General features: G+C 39.3%; 1 protein-coding gene across 5 annotated transcripts in view; it reads left to right on the forward strand.

Annotated features, from left to right (window-relative positions):
- The window catches only part of nlgn1 (neuroligin 1), a 370,620-nt gene extending 359,029 nt beyond the window's left edge, over positions 1–11,591 (forward strand). For all 5 annotated transcript variants that reach the window (XM_042417120.1, XM_042417119.1, XM_042417122.1 and 2 more), the window contains 2 exons: positions 1,583–1,660; positions 3,346–11,591. In XM_042417120.1, coding sequence (XP_042273054.1) covers positions 1,583–1,660; positions 3,346–3,948 — 681 coding nt within the window. In that variant the 3' untranslated portion in view covers positions 3,949–11,591. The remainder of the gene's footprint in view (positions 1–1,582; positions 1,661–3,345) is intronic.
- The last annotated feature ends 2,382 nt before the right edge of the window (positions 11,592–13,973 follow it).

The following is a 13,973-nucleotide window of genomic DNA, read 5'->3' on the forward strand; positions in this document are numbered from 1 at the left end:
AGTCTCATTTTACTGAATGAATGTTTTTTAATGTGGGTCTGCTCAGAGATTTTGGAAAAGCAGCTTGGGGCCTGTGTCATAAAGGGACATTAGTGGCTTAGCCAACTGTCTTTAGATTTACCTAAAATTGATATCAATACGATGGCTTACTTTTAATCGTATGAGATCACTGTGGTAACCTTTAGTGCACGGCTAACCTGGTCCAGAGCAGGTTTTTTTCAGAGGAACAGAACAAAACCTGTCAACTGGCCAAACACTGACACATCAGCTCACTTCTTGGTTTCAAATCAGGGCTTTTAACAGAAGGATTACAGTTACCATACTAACTAGGCTAATAAGCAATGATTACCACTGTACATTAATTGTGCTCAGTTTCCTGTATTCCTGCCAAGATTTCTGACAGCTTATTTCAGTGTAGCTCTTACACTGTAAACAGAAAGTATTCCAACTATTTTTAATGTTAATCAGTTTTAGCAGCTGATACTGTCTTACTTTACTTTTACCTGTTTTGAATTTTGGTCAATAATAGTGTGTTCATCATCATAAAAAAACAAACAAACAAAAAAACATAAATAGTTATTCATTTCCCTTGCTCACTCTACACTGAACATGCTGCAGCTGTATTTAAGGAGGGCTATATTATAGGGGTGTGCCCAAGTACAAATACGTTAGTCGGCAGAGCACAAATAGTGGGTTTTTTATGAATAGGTCAGTTACATCACTATCTCAGTCTCTCTCCTCTGCTCTACTGTTATATGTGTCAGCAGTTCTCAACTAGGGGAGTCACATCCACCTGATACATGATGCATATTTCCTTATTTGGACATCACTCCCGGAGTTGCGGGTGTTCCCCAGAGATAAAGTTGAGCTACTGACACATGCAAAGTGCTCCCAATGGACTCTCCATAATCTGTTGTTCCCCTTCTCCTTTCCACAAAGTTAGGTTACAAAAAAATAGGCAATAAATAAAAAGTGTAAAGCAATAATTGCCTCTGAAGTTCTTCCCTACACGTTACACAGTGTGCTGTCTCTGTGTTATGGGTGTATAAATAGGTCGAGGTCTGTCTGCAATGAGGTGATGAGTAAAGTTTTAGTTCAGTAGTCATCACAGTGGTCTATGATCTGTAAGACTCCAGTTCAAGACCTGGTGAGGGGACCTCCTTTGTGTAAGGGAGTTTATTCATGAACACTTATTGTAACACGTTAATTTTCTAAAATTAAAAGCATAATAAAAACAAAACAGGATTTTTAAGCCTCTTTCCACTTTTATTTGAATACAATACAAATACAAATAATCTTGCTGCCTCAACAAATACAGATACAAATACAGATACTGGGCTCTCTGCACATCCCTACTATATTATAATTTATGCACTTAAATATAGCCTTAGCTGTAATATTCAAATATTTTTTTACTATTTCCATTCCTGCTGATACACAGAGCAAAGCTAAGTCATGTCAGTGATACAGTACAGTTAAGATATTTCTGTTCAAATTCATAACTTGATATGGTCCTCTCAACCCAGTTCTCATCTATGGTATCCCTATATTTCTTCTCCCATATTTTCTCTTATTTCATCAGGTCAACTTGTGGTTGGAGCTGGTTCCTCATCTGCACAGCCTCAATGAAGTCACCCAGCTCATCCCTACTACCACCAAGGTTGGTACTAAATCATCTACTGCACATCTGCTACTTAAAATGAACTACCTGAGTCACCCCCTCCAATGCAAAGGTTTAGAGTAGACCCAAGAAACCTATGCAATATTCAAATTGTTTGTTGACCCAACACACATCTAGTCCTGTCCTCAAATGCCCCCTATGAGCTTCAACTTCACTGGTTAGACATGATAGTAATTGTTACATAGTAAAATGCTAATTCCTTTATTTCAAAAATAGTCACAAAATTGTAGTTGCAGTATGATTAGGACACAATTCACTTTTGTTCCCATTATGAGCCAAAAAGTGTCACATGAATTAATTTTACTTTTAGTTGTCATATCTTGAATTCCATACTTTCCAATCCCATAAACAGCAACTCAGGTGTTATCAATTAATAAAGCTCAAGCTCAAGCTGCCAAACTTTGTGCAGTTATTGCTGGAAAAACAAACCATGCATTCACTAGTAATATTCTAAACCTAGATCTCTTTGTCTGAATCATAATTAAAATCATTTTTCATAGCTGGAAACAGAATAAATGAACTGGACTTTGACAAGATGTTCCTTCCTTAAATTATATGAGTCCATGTACAACAAAAGACAGCAAACAATACAGTGTTACTTTTTTTACCACTTTCAAATTAGTTTTGCCAAGCAATGCAAATATTACCAAGACTTAAGTACTAGTGATAATGATTTTCAAATGAAACACAGTAATCTGCATTGGATTAATAAGTAAAATGAAGCATTGTTCATATCTTTTTCAGTAAAACCTGTATTCACATTTCTTCAGTTTTAAACATTACAACTTGGGAGTACGAGCAGATATTTGTACCATGGATATTGAATTTGACAAATCTAAATTGTATGTATTTCATAATTTGTAATTGTGTATAATCCTTTGGATTTTAATTTGATTGAACATAATTTGTATACTGTATTCTACATTCAAACTGATTTGAGTCAGATCTAGACTACAACAGCACTGTAGTCTAAGCACACTTAAATGTTTATGTTTCCTGGCAAGCAACCTCTTGAGGTTGTGCATAACATGACTTAAGGTAGAAGCAGTGTTACTTGATTTTAGTGCTGCAATGCTTCTTAAGCTAAATTTTTGGATTTCCTGCATTTGCAGGGTCAGGAAAAAAAATATATCATTATGACTTACATGGTCAGGAATTTAATATAATGTCCATGGAAATAAGTGCAGTTTCAGGTCCCATCTACTATCCTTTGGTGGCGTGGCGCCACATCACATCTCGATGAACACATCACGCTGCATATGACTGAAGTCTGTGAAGGCTCAGCTCACAAGTATGGAGGATGGACATTTGGCTTCAGCCTTACAGGGGAGCTTTAGATGGATGGTTGGATTGTACAAAGTATATCATCTCAATTAATGTTGTTTTGTTTTGTTTTGTTTTGTCATTGGGTAGTTATGGTTGTTTTAGCTGACTAACTTAGAGCTATCTAAGTGTCTAAGATCATATTATTGCTTTTGCAAACATTACATGGGTTTTATAGGAAGATAATGACAAATACCCTATTTTGTCATTGAGGACTTTGTTGGTCTGATCTAAATGAATAAAAAATAGGAATAAGAAGTTCAGATTGATGCAACACAATGCAAATGGAGTATTCTTAGGTACTGTGTCCTTGGACTTATTGTTATCCTTCCTGTTTTCAGATCCCTCCACCAGAGGCTACCAACCGCACCCCAAAGCCTAAGGTTCTGGTGACCAAACGTCCCAACCCGACTCCGTTCCCCACTGAGACCCAAGACAGCCACAACCAGCCACACCTGGTGGACCAGCGTGACTACTCCACTGAGCTGTCGGTGACCATAGCTGTGGGAGCCTCCCTGCTCTTCCTCAACATTCTGGCCTTTGCTGCTCTTTACTACAAGAAGGACAAGCGCCGGCATGACGTCCACAGGCGCTGCAGCCCGCAGAGGAGCGCTGCCAACGACCTGGCCCACACTCAGGAGGAAGAGATCATGTCCTTGCAGATGAAGAAGCACTCGGACCTGGACCGGGACTGCAGGGGAGTGGGCGACTCCCTGCACCCACACGACGTGGTGCTGAGGACTGCCTGCCCGCCGGACTACACTCTGGCCATGAGGCGCTCACCGGATGACATCCCGCTCATGACTCCAAACACCATAACCATGATCCCCAGCACCATGGGGGGGCTCACCTCGCTTCACTCTTTCAACACCTTCCCCAGCAGCGGGCAGAATAACACCCTGCCTCACCCGCACCCACACTCACACTCCACCACCCGGGTATAGCCCTGTGGATGCACCCAAGCAGACAGAACTCTGATGGCTGAGGCAAACGCTAACGCCACTGCTGCTGCAGAGACTTAAGGCCGACATGCTGACATACACAGATATGTCAGGAGCTGAAACGCCAGCCTGGAGTTGCCAGACACCCATGGAATTACACTGGGATTGTACGACACTCTGTTAATACCTGAGGGAATATAGTCAAGGGATATATTGGGGGCTTGGACCAGAGGGAAAAAAAAGAATAATTATGTTTTTGTAGAAAAATAAGAGACAAGAAAAAAAAGTACAAAATAAGGAGTTGAAGAAAAACAACCTCACAAGCTAAAACAAAGAGGAGGACGTTTTTTTAAGATTATTTTTGTTCTGATATTGCAGCAAAACAAGGTACAGTAAACTACTTTTTCTTTCTAGCGACAGATATGGCCTTCGGGATCTTTTGACAAATGACTGCTTGACAGTATTATCTGGAAGCAGAACAGAGCATCAGACACGCCTTGGAGGTGAGAAGAGGGGAGCACTTTGTAAAAGAAAGAAAACATATTGTTTTCCTGTGGCATCGCACTACAGATTACTCTGTTTGTGGGGCACAGAGTAGATGCCGTGCAAACCAATTTTGGCATGTGTTAACTTCGTAAATGGAGGCTATGTAAGATAAGGCAAAAACAATTGTTGAAAAGAGCAGAGAAAGGACTGACAACTTGAAGGAAAAAAGAAACCCTGTATGCACAATGGAAACATTTTGAGGAAAAAAATGTCACAGATACTTTTCATCCATTTATTTTTGAGGATCGGGAACAATTTTATTGTATAGAACCTATTTACATATCTAGATCTGTACACTAAGCACCAAGGCTGTTTAAGCCTTCTTCTCTTGGGGGGGGCATCTATACTGCAAATCTGCCAGCAGGACTGAACCAGTGGGAAGTGAGGATCCACCTATTGGCTTTCTGGCAGGTCCAACTTCAACACAGAGAGCTGGGGGACAAAGGATAATTGGATATTTTAGCACGATGCGCATGACAATTTATCTGCTTGATGGCTGCTCTGCTGATTATGTCATTATTAAGAATAATTTTCACCCTCTCCCTTGCATTGGAGCAATTTCAGATGGATTTCCTGATTGGATTACAGGAAACACACACCCTCACAGGACCATGGGAAATGCAGTTCCAAGTTGTGGATGTTGTGGGCCCGAGATTGGGACAGAAAGGGGAGGGGCTGGGGATATGGTAAACTTTCTTGCATAACATAATATAGCTTGAGTGGAGCTGGGCATATAAGGACTAGTTTTGTACTCTGTGTGTTGGTACTACTTTTTGATAGTGGTTAAATCACATTACACTGTATCAATCAAACTCATTGTACCTTCAGTTGAGATCAATGTTCTTTGCTATTCTACCTATTGGACCACTTTACCGTATAGAAGTAATTACCTGCACTGTTTATTCCATTTCCCATTTTTTCTTTTCTCTTTAACTGGGAGGTGTGTTGACTGAGTGGCGCAGTGGATGCCCATTTCTACGAAAAAATGGAGGGTGAAAGTAGTGGAGGTGAATCTTTGGGCTATGTAGCTTTTCTTTTCCTTTTACCACCCAGGTTCTATAGAGCTGTTCAGTGATGAATGCCTATACATGACTAACAGATGTCAAAGGCCAAGCACAGACTGATCACATCAGGTGGAACTCTCTGTTTGGCCTGGAAATGCACAGCAGGTGGATGAGAGGAAGCGCTAGGGTCAGGGTAGGTCAATTCCCGTGACGCACTTTTCATCTAGTTTTCATCATTAGCCAAGGTTGATCACTTTTGGAGGCACACTGCGTTATGGGAAGGAAGGGAAAAGGCCTCCCATAGCAGCTGAGACCCACTGTCAGCCTTCTTTACCTCACTTTAAAGAGCTACTACTTTTCCTTTTGGCCCCACTCTTTTTCTACTAGAGATTCTCTACTGTCTCATCTTTTATTCTGAGTTGACAGGTTGGGGTGTTTAGCAAAACGGTTTCCCTTGCATCCACACCGCCTTCAGTTTACCGTCTCCTGCAAGGCTGTCTGCCATCGCTAACATCTTTAGGTCAGTGAAGCCTCGGCAGCTAACGATGTTAGCCACTGGAGTAGGAGTGTGTCATACAGCAAAGCAGACTGCAGTTGGATCCAGTCACTTAGGAGGTGGGAGTCACAGAGGGAGGAATACCCTGGATGGCAAGCCTATTGTGCTCAGATATAGAAATGTGTACGCTGGCACAGAGATGCTACTTGGTAAGCTGAAACGCTTGTCTCTCTGTTTTCCCCTCACTAAAGTATAGATGTGTGGAGGCCTCTGTTGTGAGAATACATCCTGCCCCTTTTGGCTCGCTCACAGGCACTGTGCAGTCATTCAAAATAATGAGTGCAGACTACTGTTACCCCATATAACACTGCGGCAGACAAGCTGGATGAGGAGATAAAATCTAGTCTGATATAAAGCGTTGCTTTTTGGGATAAGATTTAAATTGAATAAACTAATTACGTCTGTTTGCTCCAGATTGTTTCTTTGGATGGGCTGAACCAGCAGGGCTTGATCTTGGATTTAAACAAAAGAAAGATTCCAAGGCTATTATCACACATCATCCTCATGGGCCAGGGTCTTTTTAATACCCTTCTCTGTAAAAACAAGCCAACAATAACAGAAAGTGTGAATTTCAGAAACGGGTGAAAATCTGTCCTGTAGGTCTGTTGGCATTGTATTGACAGGCCACTAGCTTTCTAGTTCTAGCACTCAGCTTGCACGTTGCTGATTGGTGGCACACACATATGCAAATGCAAACATGTGTGTGCAAACACCATCACACACAACCATTCGCTAAGTAATTAGGCCTGGGCTTTCCAAGTGTTTTGGTATCTACTCAAGATATTGTATATAGGCTACCACCCTGATTGCTTGCACTTGGACTCAAGATTTATTAGTCCCATATAAAAAGCAACATGACCTTGTTTTTGTAACCCAACCCAATGGCTGACAAGTATTTCACAAAATATGGAGGAGAACCTTGGAAAGAAATGCTGATGTTGGCTGTGTAGCCTACTGATAGTGAGTGTTGAGAACATTTTGACAGAAGTAAAATTCCCTCCCATGCAACACAATATAATGACCAGGAAGAGAGTTTTCAATACATAGTGTAATTTTAAAATATGCAGTTTTAGGGATCAAACTGTCAGCTGTTTGGGGATCAGACTACACAATATCAGCCTGATAATGGCCAAACCTAACATGAGCATCAGATGCGACAGTTGCTCATTTAATTTGGGATGCCTCTAAACATTGCAACAAAAAGACTAGCAACTCATTTGTTTGCATTCTGTCACCTAGTTTGACAACTTCTGCAATGAATTCCATGATGTTAACCCGTAAGGTCACAGAACACTGTTAGTACACAACAGTAAAAATGGCAAAGCAGAAGAAGAATGATGTTTAATTTAATTTAACCAACTGAGCATCACCCTCGGGTCATGACCATTATGTCAAATTAATTACACTTGTGGGTGAGATGTCCTCCTCTGCATTTTGCCTCCTATGAATTTTGCTCATCCACACCCAACCTCTTTATACCGATTGAGAAGGAAAAAGTCGATGAATGGTTCCAGGGTCACTTTCATACCGATGACCATATTGACACAAATAAACATTTACTGGTGGTGCTGTCAGGTGGAACAGGCAAGTCAGTCCCTGGCACCTTCCAGATCGCATCTGTGGTCATAAAAGACCGTCTGAGTAAAAATCATTATTGGTTAGTACATACCTGCATGTTTGTCATATTGCATTACAGCACACCGATACAGCTTTGAGCTCATGAACAGTAGCATTAACGTAACAAAATTGCAGTAGCTTTTTAAAAAGTAATTAAATACAACATCTAAACTTTTGTCAGCCTACACAATGTGGGTATGCAGTAATTAATAATTTCATTGTAATGAGGAATACAATTGGCTGCTGCTACACAGAAACTACCTCTATGCATGTAAATATCACACAAACTGTGATAGTGCATTAGTGTGCATAGGGTCACCCATTGAATTAAACATGTAATTGCACTGATGGGTAAATAGTCAAGCAATTTCAGGGCCATGCTAAGTAGCTGACAGTCGACAGTAGATGAATGCTAATTAATAACTTGCCATGCGTTCAATCGTCTGATTGATGATAGGTGATAAATGTAAACCAACTGTAACGTGAGCAGAGTGAGAGAAGTGCTGGTCAGCACCTGACATGTTTGAAATTAAAAATGGAAATTGCTAGCAGCTGTAGTGAACTTAATATATGGTGGCAAAAAGCTTTAGCATGTGTGGTGACTAGATACAGATAAGACAGTTCTAGTTTTCTCACACAGAACAAGCAGTTATGCTGGATTGCTCAAGGCTGTAAAATTGGACAGACTGACTAAAATGTTTATTGGAGAGGAAGTGATGCAATGACTCATGAATCAGGGGTTACATAAGTGAGGAAATGCATTAAATAGCTTTAACATGCCTAGCAACTGGCACAGAAGAAGCATCGTTACCGAAGCAAATTGAAACTGTATCATTAGCAAGAAAAACTGCAACTTTTGAAAGTAAAAGCACTGTATGACCTTCTCACCCCAAAGAGAAGGGCTTGCTGTACAGACTGAGAAAGCTAATCACAGCATAACTTATATCACAGAAAACTTACGTAAGCAGGCGAGGAGGAGTGTTGAGAGATTGATTAAATCTTCAGCTAGCTGCACATATTGAGAGACAACTACAGTGGACCTTAGCATGACTAATTCACTGGAAAGTTGTGGGGAGAAAAATCTAATACATCAGCAGCAGGAAAAGAAAAGACTGGGAGGAAATACACACTGACCACAGAGAAAGGACCCAACACCTTTAATGAGAATTTGAAGCACTCGCTAGACAGGCTGACAGCAAAAAGTTATAGATAGCATGCTACTTGATTAACTGCATTACAGTCTACCAGAGTCAAAGCAGGATGTCCCATTTAACACACTGATGAAAACATAAATTAAATAAATGAATAAATACATGCATACATATACTACCTGTGTTCATTTGAACATACTAACAGTCCCAATAATGAGCATGCAACACAAGATATTCAACATATTTCCTCACAACTTCACTACCCCATTTAGACATTTCAAGTGACATAATTTATTCTCTGGAAGCTATATTGGAGGACATCTGCTTTTCATAAAAAAGCTTATTTCATTTATCTACTACATGACGAGGAGTAATGATCTCACAATTAATGCTGACTAGTTTTGCATTAACATGGTAAACTGTTAGCTACATGTTAACCTGTTAACCATGTTAGCTTCATGTCTGGTCACCGGCTACTGTCTTCTTGTTGTCACCTCCTTATATGTGGCTACCAGACTGATATTAAAAGTCCCCTGTAGATTCAACATTGATCACAAAAATACATACATACATGTTATTTCATGGCCTAACAAACATGTTGAATGCATTTCCTACCTCATAAAACATTAAGAAAGTTTTTTGTGAATGTTTAGAAACGTGCATTGTTTTATTCAGCTTCTAATCCTCTTTCTCTTTGTTAATGGCACATTGCATATTTTATTATGCATTACTATCACCAACTGTTATTTATTTTCCAGTATGTGCATTTTCATGCCAACAGACCTGCTCATGAAAACATTGCTCAACAGCACCACTAGTGGTCAAAATCATCACAGGGTACCTTTAATGTTGATGTCTCCTACAAAAGCTCAGCTGACATTTAAATTACAACATATGCGTTCAAGTAAGGGCTAGGTCTAAAAAGACAAAGGCTAACAACAGTTTATAATGAGTAAACTGAAATGGAAAGAAATTTTCCTTATCTGAGCATTAATTTGAACCTGTGTACAAAATAAGTGCAACTGCAGCAGCTCAGGTATCTCACTCTGGAGTCCAATTATCTCTCAAAGAAGTGTTTTTTGCATGCAAAAGTACAAATTTTGAAAAGTAAGAGCAGATGGGAGGTATTCCCATTTACATAAACAAATATGTCTTTTGATTTCAAATTCAGCAATCAAACAGAAAAAAAAATGCTCAATTCAGGCATAATTGTACCATTAAGAATGAACGGGGCAAGTATTCCCCTGGACCTCATGTCAAAATGGAAAACCTCCATCAGCATTTAACCATTGCTGAACACTAAAATCTCTCCACTGAAACCAAGACTGCTGAAATTATTTTTACAGCTCTCTTTGAGGCAGGGAAACTCACCCACCTATCCCTTGATAGAGGAAACATTAGGCCTTTAAACTAAGAACTAATAACAATAAAACATGACTGGATAGTTAAACGAGCAAATAAAATATGAAAAGAAGCTAAAATTTAATTGCAGGTTTTATACTGTTTAAATGTAGCTGTGGCCATTTTAACAAGACACATAATGACTTTTTTTTGTGGAGAAGGGTATACCTTTTGTTTAAGTTCACTGGACCATAAAAACATACATAATGCTTGATATTTTACACATTCTTTTCAGTTTTTGGCTCTTGCTCATGTTCTTAGACCATGAAAATTTCAATATTTCCTCAAGACTTTGAGGTCATTTCGAGGATAGAGAATGGGTGCAACATACATGAGCAGGAGTGTGTTTTTTATGTGTTTGGTGAAACATTCATATATGTCCAAAAGACACAGAATCTGTGGCATAGGTGTAGACTTTAAAACATGGCCTGCAAAATACTGTATGTCAGCATTACATGAGTCTCCTTTGTTCATCATCCAACCAGCTCTTTACTGAGGGCATTTACATATCCTGATGTTGTTCATTTTTCAGTTCAAATGACACTCCATTGCCAATAACTAAAGCTTGTGAACATCTCTTCCATTAATGTTGGTTTCTGCAATGTGCTAAATTTCGGTTTCTGTGTTAATATTTTGAATATTTTGCTTATTTTATGTCATGACACCTGGCTTGTCCCAAATAATACTTTTGTTTTTATTTATTGGCTGGGTAATTGTTATTTAGATATAACAACAGTGTGCACATCCAAATGGCAGATGTAAGATAATAAGTCTGAGAACGCTGCAGAGATGAGAATGACTCCCATCTAGTGTCACCCTCCTTTAAAACTGTGTCTCCATCATGCAAAGAAGGGAACTCCAAACCAATCCAGGTAGCATTTCTTCAGTCATTTCTGTTGAATCCCAACACCAGTATGTTTTAAGGAGCCAGTCTAGCTGGGGGAGACCGAATCCACACAGTTCGGGACTGGAGACATTTAAGAAACCCTGTTCTAGGGGGGATGCTTCACTTTTGTTCCAGTGTAAATCTGCCCTGACCGCGGTCGACAGTCAGCCTGTGCTGTAGTGTAGTGTACAGACAGGGAGGGGAGGAACGAGCACTGCGAATGAATGTAACGCAATGTGCCATTTTTCTAACCTCAAATTGCAGCAGAAGCAACTACAACCAAACCTCAGATTCATCCCAAGAGGTTTTTGCTAGCAGTTCGATAACTTAAAGGGGGATTTGTTCTTTGAATGCCATGTGAAACAGGGGGCACTATGTGAGCTGGTCTGGCATTTGTAATGTAGATTATTTGTCACTTGTCTTTCTTTCTGGTTAAATAGTAATTACTCTTCTGGAGCACAATAAATGATTTTAATATGCTGATATGTTTTTTTCCCTCTTGAGTCTTCATTTATTTATTTATTTATTTATTTGTCTTTTCCAAGGCTGTTCTTCCTAAGTTGACTAATTTAATTGGTGAAGCACACCTGAACTCTCACTCATAAGTAATTACTCTGGTAATTTATTTGTGGCTAAATTAAATTTGTTTCTTATGAAAGCAGAGCAAGTCTTGTTGTCACGGACAAAATGCTGAAGCCTGTCGACGCTTAAGAATTCTTACCCACCATATTCTAACAGGGAAACACACACAGGAGGCAGGTGAACATCTGCCATACTATCTCCATGTGGTGGAAGAACAGACCTGCAGCTGAGAAAGATATTAAACTGTTTCGTTTTTTAAAAAAATCTTCCTTAATTAATTTTCTATGTTTTACCTAAGATGACTGAATGTTGCTGTATTGTTCATTCTAATGTTTCTCCAACAACTGATCAGCCTGTCAGCTGTCAATGTAATATGTGAGAAAAGCTGCTGTTAGCTTTACATTATTACTTATGGATTTCTTCACCCACATGAATCTTCAGGCACTGCATAGCCTCCATCTGGGCTTTCAATTGTCTTCAGTCTGAATTTTTCATTCTCAGTCTGTTTGACTAAACAGTTCCGACTACATCAAAAAAGGTAAATGAGAGTTCTCTCTTTAAGGTGTAAAATGCACTTTTCATTTGAAAGCAAAACCTGCATAATGAATGTTCTTTGTACACATACCATAAATTATTAAGGCCTCACTATCTTTTCAGCTATTGGATTTTATGGATCATTACACACTGGTTTCATTTCATTTCAACATTGATCTGTAAGGGTAGAATCTAAAAGTAAAAATCCTGACAGCAGAAAAGTTATATGAAATTTGCACTAAATTTTGTACAGATATTCTTGGTCCCTAGATGGTGATTATTAATGACTTTTTTGACTCCCCTCAACACACCATCATCGGTTGCCACAAACAGACATTGAACAGACATTCATCATTCCCTGAGGATGTGTTCTTCTGACTTTCTGATAGCATTACCAGTCAGTAAACAGGTTTGGTTCAGAGTGAAATGTCTCCACAACTATTGGATGGATTTCTATGAAATGTAGTTCAGACAGTCATGTTCTCCTCAGGATGAACTGTAATAACTTTGGTAATAGTTAACTTTTCATCTAGTGGCATCAGCAGGTCAAAATTCCAATTTGTCCAACACTAATGACATCCTCATCTGCTTCAGCTGTACTTTGTTTTTAGAGCTAATTAGCAAATGTTAACATGATAAATTATACCTTCTACACATCATCATGTTTGCATTTAGCTCAAAGCACTACTGTGCTTAAGTACAACTCTTTTCTATTGAGGATATTTTCTGTTACACTTGAAAAAAAATGTTTCATTCTTTCTGTAGCTTAAAACTCATTTGCCACTGCATAAATAAGTAATCTGGAATTTAAAGACTTTAATTTGCCATATGATTTGAATGAGCTTAGAACATTTTCCTTCATTCTAAAAAAGATTATCAAAACCATCCCCTTGCCTTTAATAACTTGAATAGAATATTCAGATTATTTCAGATGTTTTTTTGTCTTGTTTACACATGTTGCTTCCTGTAGCAATTAGGATTTTTAATCATTCAGCAGTGCTTAATGTTTTATTGTTTTCCAGCATGTGTCGGCTTTGGTGATGTATTTCAGTGCCATAAAGGCATGATAAGATATGCAAAAATTCAGAGCAGTGTACTTTGTGGTGCTCCGCCTACGGACTTCAGGGTCTGTTTTTGTGCCTTTGGGGTGGTGAAGCTGCATTACGTTTCCTCTGATCTTAACTATTACACCAATACAAGCACACACAGACAAAAAAGGAAACTGGCATTTTGTTTTACTGCTAATTGGAAATCAATCAGAATTCATCCTCCTTGGAAAATGGTGACATTTTCTTGCTCTTTGCCAATGATTAGAAACAAATTATGCCAGAGACTGACTGACATTTGGAGAGCAGGCAGCTGTTTGGAGTGGAGTGTAAAGGATCAACAGAGATGTATTTGTGCTCTCTGCTGCGGTCTGTGTGTGTATGTGTGTACACATGCATGTATTTGTCTGACCAAGGACATACACTACTGTGGGCTGCTCAGCCAGAGGGCCCTGTAGGAATAGCTTGATAAGGGAGGCTTATTTACAATAATAATGCATCTCATCTCTGCACATCAAACACTCCTGCCTGGTCTGATAACCCGCTCTTTAATTTAGCACAACTGTTTGATCTAGCTGTGCCGCTGCTGTCCCAGGGCCATTGTCGCAAGCAGTACAACAGTTAGGTAATTGCTGTGTACTTTAGCAGTGTCTCACAAATAGAGCAGTTACATAACATTGGTGCACCTATAGCACAGAGCTCCGT

This window comes from Thunnus maccoyii, chromosome 7 (genome assembly GCF_910596095.1).
Source record: "Thunnus maccoyii chromosome 7, fThuMac1.1, whole genome shotgun sequence".
Lineage (NCBI taxonomy): Eukaryota > Metazoa > Chordata > Actinopteri > Scombriformes > Scombridae > Thunnus > Thunnus maccoyii.